At 40.5% G+C, this 11679-nt stretch overlaps 1 protein-coding gene across 1 annotated transcript; it reads right to left on the bottom strand.

Moving 5' to 3' along the window:
* Positions 1–8269: 8269 nt before the first annotated feature.
* On the bottom strand, positions 8270–11317 carry LOC116355079 (avidin-like). The gene is made up of 5 exons (XM_031798396.1): positions 11137–11317; positions 10996–11034; positions 9957–10182; positions 8687–8804; positions 8270–8396 (listed from the first exon to the last, which is right to left on the bottom strand). The coding sequence occupies exons 2-5, from the start codon at positions 11002–11004 to the stop codon at positions 8360–8362; spliced, it is 390 nt and encodes a 129-aa protein (XP_031654256.1). The 5' UTR covers positions 11005–11034; positions 11137–11317; the 3' UTR covers positions 8270–8359.
* Positions 11318–11679: the final 362 nt, after the last annotated feature.

Consider the following 11679-nt stretch of genomic DNA (forward strand, 5'->3'; position numbering starts at 1 on the left):
ACAGAGGAATTTAGAATTCCACTAACAACATTATACCTCGATGCTATTTTATCACCCCCAGAAACCTCCTTTTACTCTCTGTTCCAAACGTTCTAGACGACCAATTCTTATTGCTTTTAGCCGTACCCTTATTCTACTCCTCCTCTGTTCCTCTGGCGATGTAGAGGTGAATCCAGGCCCTGCAGTGCCTAGCTCCACTCCTATTCCCCAGGCGCTCTCTTTTGACGACTTCTGTAACCGTAATAGCCTTGGTTTCATGCATGTTAACATTAGAAGCCTCCTCCCTAAGTTTGTTCTATTCACTGCTTTAGCACACTCTGCCAACCCGGATGTTCTAGCTGTGTCTGAATCCTGGCTTAGGAAGACCACCAAAAATTCTGAAATTTTAATCCCAAACTACAACATTTTCAGACAAGATAGAACTGCCAAAGTGGGCGGTGTTGCAATCTACTGCAAAGATAGCCTGCAGACTTCTGTCCTACTATCCAGGTCTGTACCCAAACAATTTGAACTTCTACTTTTAAAAATCCACCTCTCTAAAAACAAGTCTCTCACCGTTGCACCCCAGCCATCCTACAATCTAAACTTGATGCCCTCAATCTCACAAATTATCAATGAACCTACCAGGTACCTCCCCAAAGCCTTAAACACGGGCACCCTCATAGATATCACCCTAACCAACTTGCCCTCTAAATACACCTCTGCTGTCTTCAACCAAGATCTCAGCGATCACTGCCTCATTGCCTGCATCCGTAATGGGTCAGCGGTCAAACGTCCTCCACTCATCACTGTCAAATGCTCCCTGAAACACTTCAGCGAGCAGGCCTTTCTAATCGACCTGGCCGGGGTATCCTGGAAGGTAATTGATCTCATCCCGTCAGCAGAGGATGCCTGGATATTTTTTTTAAATGCCTTCCTAACCATCTTATATAAACATGCCCCATTCAAGAAATATAGAACCAGGAACAGATATAGCCCTTGGTTCTCCCCAGACCTGACTGCCCTTAACCAACACAAAAAACATCCTATGGCGTTCTGCATTAGCATCGAACAGCCCCCGTGATATGCAGCTGTTCAGGGATGCTAGAAACCATTATACACAGGCAGTTAGAAAAGCCAAGGCTAGCTTTTTCAAGCAGAAATTTTCTTCCTGCAACACTAACTCAAAAGTTCTGGGACACTGTAAAGTCCATGGAGAATAAGAACACCTCCTCCCAGCTGCCCACTGCACTGAAGATAGGAAACACTGTCACCACTGATAAATCCACCATAATTGAGAATTTCAATAAGCATTTTTCTACGGCTGGCCATGCTTTCCACCTGGCTAATCCGACCCCGGTCAACAGCACTGCACCCCCCACAGCAACTCGCCCAAGCCTTCCCCATTTCTCCTTTTCCCAAATCCGTTCAGCTGATGTTCTGAAAGAGCTGCAAAATCTGGACCCCTACAAATCAGCCGGGCTAGACAATCTGGACCCTTAACTTTCTAAAATTATCTGCCGAGATTGTTGCCACCCCTATTACTAGCCTGTTCAACCTCTCTTTCGTGTCGTCTGAGATTCCCAAAGATTGGAAAGCAGCTGTGGTCATCCCCCTCTTCAAAGGGGGGGGACACTCTTGACCCAAACTGCTACAGACCTATATCTATCCTACCATGCTTTTCTAAGGTCTTCGAAAGCCAAGTCAACAAACAGATTACCGACCATTTCGAATCTCACCATACCTTCTCTGCTATGCAATCTGGTTTCAGAGCTGGTCATGGGTGCACCTCAGCCACGCTCAAGGTCCTAAACGATATCTTAACCGCCATCGATAAGAAACATTACTGTGCAGCTGTATTCATTGATCTGGCCAAGGCTTTCAACTCTGTCTATCACCACATCCTCATCGGCAGACTCGACAGCCTTGGTTTCTCAAATGATTGCCTCGCCAGGTTCACCAACTACTTCTCTGATAGAGTTCAGTGTGTCAAATCGGAGGGTCTGCTGTCCGGACCTCTGGCAGTCTCTATGGGGGTGCAACAGGGTTAAATTCTTGGACCGACTCTCTTCTCTGTATACATCAATGAGGTCGCTCTTGCTGCTGGTGTGTCTCTGATCCACCTCTACACTGACGACACCATTCTGTATACTTCTGGCCCTTCTTTGGACACTGTGTTAACAACCCTCCAGGCAAGCTTCAATGCCATACAACTCTCGTTCCGTGGCCTCCAATTGCTCTTAAATACAAGTAAAACTAAATGCATGCTCTTCAACCGATCGCTACCTGCACCTGCCCGCCTGTCCAACAACACTACTCTGGACGGCTCTGACTTAGAATACGTGGAGAACTACAAATACTTAGGTGTCTGGTTAGACTGTAAACTCTCCTTCCAGACCCATATCAAACATCTCCAATCCAAAGTTAAATCTAGAATTGGCTTCCTATTTCGCAACAAAGCATCCTTCACTCATGCTACCAAACATACCCTTGTAAAACTGACCATCCTACCAATCCGACTTTGGCGATGTCATTTACAAAATAGCGTCCAATACCCTACTCAACAAATTGGATGCAGTCTATCACAGTGCAATCTGTTTTGTCACCAAAGCCCCATATACTACCCACCATTGCGACCTGTACGCTCTCGTTGGCTGGCCCTCGCTTCATACTCGTCGCCAAACCCACTGGCTCCAGGTCATCTACAAGACCCTGCTAGGTAAAGTCCCCCCTTATCTCAGCTCGCTGGTCACCATAGCATCTCCCATCTGTAGCATGCGCTCCAGCAGGTATATCTCTCTAGTCACCCCCAGGACCAATTCTTTCTTTGGCTGCCTCTCCTTCCAGTTCTCTGCTGCCAATGACTGGAACGAACTACAAAAATCTCTGAAACTGGAAACACTTATCTCCCTCACTAGCTTTAAGCACCAGCTGTCAGAGCAGCTCACAGATTACTGCCCCTGTAAATAGCCCACCTTTATTTTGCAAATAAATAAATAAAAATAACTGATATCACATTTACATAAGTATTCAGACCCTTTACTCAGTACATTGTTGAAGCAGTTTTGGCAGCAATTACAGCCTCGACTCTTCTTGAGTATGACACTACAAGCTTGGCACACCTGTATTTGGGGAGTTTATCTTATTCTTCTCTGCAGATCCTCTCAAGCTCTGTCAGGTTGGATGGGGAGCGTTGCTGCACAGCTATTTTCAGGTCTCTCTACAGATGGTTGCGGCAGGTTCAAGTCCGGGCTCTGGCTGGGCCACTCAAGGACATTCAGACGCTTGTCCCGAAGCCGTGTACTTAGGGTCCTGTTGAAATGTTAACCTTCACCCCATATTGAGAGTTGTACACAAACGGACAAGAGATTTGTTTTGAACCTACATGCAAGGCAGGGATTTAACCTGGGAGCCACTGAGACCTTCACACTTTTACCGGTTCATATGTTTGACATTGACAGTTGTTGAATTGTACTTAAAAAGAGAAAATGTCAGATTTGAACCCACAATCTTTTGGTTTCAAGCCACTGGTTCCTTCACACTTCTACATTGTTATTTTGTCGCCTTCAAACATATGTTTGGCTTCGAGCTCAGTGACGAAGACATGAAAGTCATCCTGAGTTTCAACAGGAACTGGAGAGGATTCACTATGGAATGGTGAGTCCAGAGTTCCAGAGTGTCTAGATGCTGACTTCAACCCCACTATCCTCTTTACCTGTTCTTCCCTGACGTACCCTCCTCCTCACTGCAGGGGCAACAAGCACAAAGACTTCCCTCTGCATGCAGAGTATTGAAACCTCAGAGTGGAACTGGAGCTAAAGACAGAACGGACACTGACCTGACACCCACATTCCTATACAGTAGAGCCCGTCTTCCTGTCGGTGAAAAACACTGGGGACATACAGCGAGAAGTCCAGTAGTTGTATATAGATTCAACCAATACTTTGACATTGTTCTTGAGATACAGAAAAGTTCAGGAGGCAAACAGAACATCCACTGATAATGTCAGTGTGTAATGTAATACAGTTGAAGTTGGAAGTTTACATACACCGTAGCCAAATACATTTAAACTCAGTTAACAATTTCTGACATTTAATCCTAGTAAAAAATTCCCTGTCTTGGGTCAGTTAGGATCACCACTTTATTTTAAGAATGTGAAATGTCAGAATAATAGTAGAGAGAATGATTTATTTCAGCTTTTATTTATTTCATTTTTTCCCCCCAGTGGGTCAGAAGTTTACATACACTCAATTAGTATTTGGTAGCATTGCCTTTAAATTGTTTTACTGTTTCGGGTAGCCTTCCACAAGCTTCCCACAATAAGTTGGGTGAATTTTGGCCCATTCCTCCTGACAGAGCTGGTGTAACGGAGTCAGGTTTGTAAGGCCTCCTTGCTCGCACACACTTTTTCAGTTCTGCCCACAAATTTCCTAAGGGATTGAGGTCAGGGCTTTGTGATGGACCACTCCAATACCTTGACTTTGTTGTCCTTAAGCCATTTTGCCACAACTTTGGAAGTCTGCTTGGGGTCATTGTCCATTTGGAAGACCAATTTGCGACCAAGCTTTAACTTCCTGAGTGATGCCTTGAGATGTTGCTTCAATATATCCACATCATTTTCCATCCTCATGAAGCCATCTATTTTGTGAAGTGCACCAGTCCCTCCTGCAGCAAAGCAACCCCACAACATGAGGCTGCCACCCCCGTGCTTCACGGTTGGGATGGTGTTCTTCGGCTTGTAAGACTCCCCCTTTTTCCTCCAAACATAACGATTGTCATTATGGCCTAACCGTTCTATTTTTGCTTCATCAGACCAGAGGACATTTGTCCAAAAAGTACAATCTTTGTCCCCATGTACAGTTGCAAAGCGTAGTCTGGCTTTTTTATGGAGGTTTTGGAGCAGTGGCTTCTTCCTTACTGAGCGGCCTTTCAGGTTATGTCGATATAGGACTCTGTTTTACTGTGGATATAGATACTTTTGTACCTGTTTCCTCCAGCATCTTCACAAGGTCCTTTGCTGTTGTTCTGGGATTGATTTGCACTTTTTCGCACCAAAGTATGTTCATCTCTAAGAGACAGAATGCGTCCCCTTCCTGAACGGTATGACGGCGGCGTGGTCCCATTCTGTTTATACTTGCGTACTAATGATTGTACAGATGAACGTGGTACCTTCAGGCATTTGGAAATTGCTCCCAAAGATGAACCAGACATGTGGTCTACCATTTTTCTTTCTGAGGCCTTGGCTGATTTCTTTTTATTTTCCCATGATGTCAAGCAAAGAGGCACTGAGTTTGAAGGTAGGCTTTGAAATATATCCTCAGGTCAATGTCCAATTTTCCAAGCTGTTAAAAGGCACAGTCAACTTCTGACCCACTGGAATTGTGATACATTGAATTATCAGGGAAATAATCTGTCTGTTAACAATTGTTGGAAAAATGACTTGTGTCATGCACAAAGTAGATGTCCTAACCGACTTGCCAAAACTGTAGTTTGTTAACAAGAAATTTGTGGAGTGGTTGAAAAACGAGTTTCAATGACTCCAACCTAAGTGTATGTAAACTTCCGACTTCAACTGTAAGTGCCAAATAGTGTTGCCTTTACTTGTTCAGAGTTTAAACACGTTTATTATAAATGTTGCACAGTTGTAAGTGTACTTACATGTCGGAAAGTGCCTTTCAAATCATGGTGTCCCTGTGCGCCTTGTTCTAATATAAAATTCTATTCATCATTGCTTAGACAGCGCTCTTTAGAGATATATCTCAAACAATATGTTAACATTGACAATTTACACAGTAAAATGTGATTAATTCCAGAATTTATTGATGTTCTGCACTAAGATGTCATGTATTTCGATATATTTAAACTGCTAACCATGATATATGAATATTTTCTTATCAACTGCACAATGACTGGAGCAAAGAAAGCTTTATTGGTAAAAAATAAATGTATTTAACCTTTCACAAAAGGGAACTGGGAATTTCACAACAGTCTCAACCCACATCATGAGTCAGTCAATGGGTAGAAGTGCTTTATCCTGTTAGGCAAGGAGTGTGGATGACTATTTCTAGGGAAAACGGCTCCTATGAGTAGGAATTTGATGGAAGGGAGTGTTCAACAAAATATCTTAATGCATATAGGTCAATGTACTATTTGGATAAGCTATGTCTATACTATGTCTATATGCCAATTTTCTACTCGTTGGCTGTTTTTATCCCTGAAACAAAAACAGATGGATTTAAATGAAAAATCTCACAGTTGATATGTAATACTGTACATCACATACAATGTCCATGTACCATTGTGGTATTTCTGTAACTTACTTCAGTAAGACCAGGTATGACATACCCAGCTCCTATGGTTAAACTATGAATTCCTATGGTTAACATCAATTCTATAAAGTCATGGTTTTGATTGGACTTGATTACACACAGGTGGATTGTATTTATCATCATTAGTCATTTAGGTCAACATTGGATCATTCAGAGATCCTCACTGAACTTCTGGAGAGAGTTTGCTGCACTGAAAGTAAAGGGGCTGAATAATTTTGCACGCCCAATTTTTCAGTTTTTGATTTGTTAAAAAAGTTTGAAATATCCAATAAATGTCGTTCCACTTCATGATTGTGTCCCACTTGTTGTTGATTCTTCACAAAAAAATACTGTTTTATATCTTTATGTTTGAAGCCTGAAATGTGGCAAAAGGTCGCAAAGTTCAAGGGGGCCGAATACTTTCGCAAGGCACTGTATATCTCTCTGGTCACCCCCAAAACCAATTCTTTCTTTGGCCGCCTCTCAATCCAGTTCTCTGCTGCCAATGACTGGAATGAACTACAAAAATCTCTGAAACTGGAAACACTTATCTCCCTCACTAGCTTTAAGCACCAACTGTCAGAGCAGCTCACAGATTACTGCACCTGTACATAGCCCATCTATAATTTAGCCAAAACAACTACCTCTTCCCCTACTGTATTTATTTATTTTGCTCCTTTGCACCCCATTATTTCTATCTCTACTTTGCACATTCTTCCACTGCAAATCTACCATTCCAGTGTTTTACTTGCTATATTGTATTTATTTGTATTGTATTTACTTCGCCACCAAATAAATAAATACAAATTAAGATTTCCCTTAACTGGAACTAAGGGGCCTAGCCTGAGCCAACTTACTTTTAGCCAGTAGGGGCTCCTGAGCAGCGCAGCGGTCTAATGTACTGTATTCATTTGGAAATGACAATCTTTTCAAAATGATCGTTGTGTTCAGCCAAGACTTTCCTTCGAAATGGCTCTGCATGTTTTGACCTGAGACTTAGACTTTTGCGTATATGTTTAGTTTCCACCAAAAGTTTGTCCATTTCATGTTGCATCCAAAAATCTGCCTTTTTTGAATATACACTCCCCCCAAGGGGACACACACACATCCAAAGTACAATTTATATTTTGTGTGCATTGTGCCCGCCAACCCCTCTTTTATGCTGCTGCCAATCTCTGTTTATCATATATGCATAGTCACTTTAACTATACATTCATGTACATACTACCTCAATTAGCCCGACTAACCGGTGCACATTGGCTACCCGGACTATCTGCATTGTGTCCCGCCACCCACCACTTTAAAAAAAAAAAAAAAAAAAAAAAAAAAAATTTGTTTTGACCTTTATTTAACTAGGCAAGTCAATTAAGAACAAATTCTTATTTTCAATGACGGCCTAGGAACAGTGGGTTAACTGCCTGTTCAGGGGCAGAACGACAGATTTGTACCTTGTCAGCTCAGGGGTTTGAACTTGCAACCTTCCGGTTACTAGTCCAACGCTCTAACCACTAGGCTACGCTGCCGCCCACTTGCCAACCCCTCTTTCACGTTACTGCTACTCTCTGTTTATCATATATGCATAGTCAATTTAACCATATCTACATACTACCTCAATTATCCTGACTAACTGGTGCCTGTATATAGCCTCGACTACTGTTATAGTCTCGCTACTGTATATAGCCTTGCTACTGTATATAGCCTTGCTATTGTTATAGCCTCGCTACTGTTATTTTTCACTGTCTTTTTACTGTTGTTTTTTATTTCTTTACTTGTCTATTGTTCACCTATTACCTATTTTTTACTTAAAATTTGAACTGTTGGTTAGGGCCTGTAAGTAAGCATTTCACTGCAAGTGCAAGTGACAAATAAACTTTAATTTGATTTGTCTTTTCTACAAGACATTAAAGTTGTGATTTTGCATTAAAATGTAATGTCCAAAACGCTGGAATCGCCCTTATTATTAAATTGATTGGACACATGCATTCAGTTAAAATATGTTTATTTCCTTAATGATTTAATTCAGTGCTGTCACATTTCATGAATTTCTTCTTTTGTCCCTCTTCTTTTGTTCCTTATTTAGCAACCCTAAGGAATATATCAGTTCCAACTCTAAGGACACAAAGAGACAAAGTAAGATTAATGATTTGTTATGAAATGCAGTGCAATTAATCATGGACAATATTAATTCATACACATTGCCTACTCAGACTAATAGGTGGGAAAATTAACTTTGTGGAATAAGCATATTATATGAATTTCATGTCAAAAGATAAGAAATCTTCAGAGATTCGAGAAAGACATACACATGGTCAATAGATTAGACACACAAGCTAAACATCATACATTAATTGAATTCATACAGTACATCATCCTGTTATTCATTGAGGGTACCATCTCACCTTGTGCCCTCCCAGTCTTGACCGAGAGATGGCTCTGACGACCGCAGGATCCAGGTGGTTTTAATCACCTCTTGGTTATTCTCATTGAAATACTGCCCTGTGAAAGCGGAACAGGACCCTGTGAGGGGAAAAGAGAGAAAGAGGATGACAGAGAAAGAGAATCAGAATAACAGAGAAAATAATATGACAAAATAATAGAGCGTTGCTATTGTTAACTTACTATGTTACCCATAATGCACTTCGGTGTTTTAAAGCTATACCCCTACTTTACCAACCAGTCTTTGATTCCTTCTGTTATTCTGATTCTCTTTCTCTCTACCTGACATGGTGTACAAGTTTAATAAATATGAACTACTTCAGTGGAATTCCAGACCAGCTCGGCAGATAAGAACCCCAAATGTGGGAATTACCCTAGAGCATCGTCCCGACCACGGTCTGGAGGCGAGGAAGGAAAGGTAATGACACTGTTGAAATGATTTGTCTGAGGCTGCGCGATTCAATGGCAACACCCCATTCCATCCCCCTGGATGCCTCTTCCCCAGAGCTAAACAACCGCTCTGCACATGTTAATAATCTACTTTATGCACACTTTTTTTTTTTACGCACCCATCACGTTTTTCACTGTTAATCGTGAATGATGACTCTTCACATTCTACCAGTGAAACGTCCATGCAGTATCTGCATACTAACCATTTGATCTCAATCCGTTTCATGGGAATATAAATTGAGATCTTGAATTATGTACAGTGTTTTTTCGTGAGCAGATGGTGTTAACCTTTACCCTACCATGTTTTGCCTAGTGTCACGCCCTGTTCAATTTTGGCGGCACGACAGAAAAATGTGACCGTTTGCACAATCATCCTAAAATGTCATGAGAAATTAGCTAGTTTTTCTTAACAGAAACATTATCTCGTGTTATTATAGTTGGTTATGTTTTATGTAGAATACTAATGCATTTATTATGTGATCTAACTTTATTAAAGAGCACCATGCAGGCTCTGACATGTCGATCAAGCAGCGGGGTGGTAAGTAAAAACGTTTTTGTGCAAAGTAGAGAATCCCGCAAAAGCGCAGAAGATTCAGTAGTTAGCTATCGGGAAGAGGCGTCCAGAGGATTCAGCCAAGCAGCTCCTCCCATGGTTGTTATTAATTGTAGTAGTATTGGTGCTGACAGTGATATGTATAGAATAGTCTACTTCTAATTTGACTTCTGTTTTGTATCTCAAAATAAATCAGTATTTTCTTAAATGGTAAAGACGTAGGCACATACCAATATTTCCCCATGAAATGCAGAAGGCGATGGTTGGCATTTGTGGTTCCTTTATGTTGTAGAAGCCCACCAATGGTTCATTGAGTTCTTTAGTGTCATGCGGATGTTCTCCCACAAGTGATTTGTACGTCCCACTGAGCGCCGAATTGGTTGGCTCAAACTTTAGAGTCATTATAGACCCCAGCTCATTCTTCCATTCTCCTGATAGGTGTGCAATCTTTGTAACCTACAATTATGGCAGTAAGAGCATTTATGGATGTTATAGCTGTTGAGATATAAACAAATAGTTTCTTTCCAAAACGCTATATATCCATTTCCAGAAATGTTGGTAAATGAGCTTTTATTGTGAACTTATGAAAGAGATGTTTATTTTTTGAAATCATTTGTTTGAAATCACTTGATGGTTTAATTTCAGAGAGACAAATAATCATGTTTTTTATTTACTCTAAACTTCTGCCTCACTATCAGATAAAATAAATAACTGTACAAATGATACATTTGTGACATCAATATGTATTTTTTAAAGAAAAAATATCAATTCAGTAATATGAGATCTGTATGTAAAGAAATTCACATTTTACATTTGAGTTATTTAACAGATGCTCTTATCTAGAGCGACTTACAGGTCATATTCAGTTCAAGGTAAAACAATACATTTAAAAAATGTTAAGATATGTGGTTGTCTCATCAAGCTATCACAGTCAAATATACAGTATACAAACAATATATTCCAACTAAACAATGGATACATATATCTACAATCTATGCATACAAAATCTGAGAACAGTAATATTTTACACACACACACACACGACGGTACCCATAAGCAATCATTTCTGGTGAAAAAACACAAATGTAATACATTTGAGTGTATCGCGCTTTGAAAATACCCTTCAAATATTGAAACTATCAATTGCATAATGGAAATCTTTTGAGCATCCATACAACTAACCAACTAATTATTTGTAGCAACGTTTAATCACCTCTTTCAATTTAATCAACACTTTTGCGAGATAATTGGATGGAATTTTATATTTACCTCGGCCATTGCGGAATTTTAGGAGGGAACAATGCTGAGCTAAATGGAAGAAACAAAATAACATTGTTAGGGTCACCTCAGCTACTTCTTATTTCTCACATCTTCTGGGTTAGTTTATATTGAAGGAAGAGTCAAACTTACCGTATCTGATGAGGAGTATCAGTGTAAATCACCCTAAATCTGTATCAATAAGTGCTCAATGAGCTGGCCTTTTTATTATGACTGTAGTGCCCTGAGGGTAACTGCTCTAGGGCTACACCTCCCTGACACTCTTAGCTGAGGGAGGTCCTAGATAAGGAAACTGGCACCACTGAACCTTTGGAACACATTACTATGCCAACTGAAATGAACCAATAACCTGTTAGATCACATTCTTTACTGTTTTTCTCGATTGCTTCAACACTGTGAATGAAACTGTGTGTGAAGGAGAGTCTCCTAGACATTGGACTCTTCTAAATATTTATGCAAGTATTTATTCAAGGGTGAGGTGAGTTTATTTGTTTGTGTTTCAGTCATTCACCATTGTGGCCAAAGATGGCACCTCGCTTCTAGTCCTTAGGAAACTTTGCAGTATTTTGTTTTTTTAATGTATTATCTCTTACATTGTTAGCCCAGAAATTTGTAAGTGTTATTACATACAGCTGGGAAGAACTATTGGATATCAGAGAGACGTCAACTTACCAG

The sequence above is a fragment of the Oncorhynchus kisutch genome, linkage group LG19 (assembly GCF_002021735.2).
Source record: "Oncorhynchus kisutch isolate 150728-3 linkage group LG19, Okis_V2, whole genome shotgun sequence".
Classification (NCBI taxonomy): Eukaryota; Metazoa; Chordata; class Actinopteri; order Salmoniformes; family Salmonidae; genus Oncorhynchus; species Oncorhynchus kisutch.

Coding starts and splice junctions, on each gene's coding strand:
- LOC116355079 (XM_031798396.1), bottom strand. Junction 8,805..9,956: donor CATTTCATGGGGAAATATTG/GTATGTGCCTAC, acceptor TTCCCCTCACAG/GGTCCTGTTCCGCTTTCACA. Junction 8,397..8,686: donor CAAGACTGGGAGGGCACAAG/GTGAGATGGTAC, acceptor TTGTGTCCTTAG/AGTTGGAACTGATATATTCC.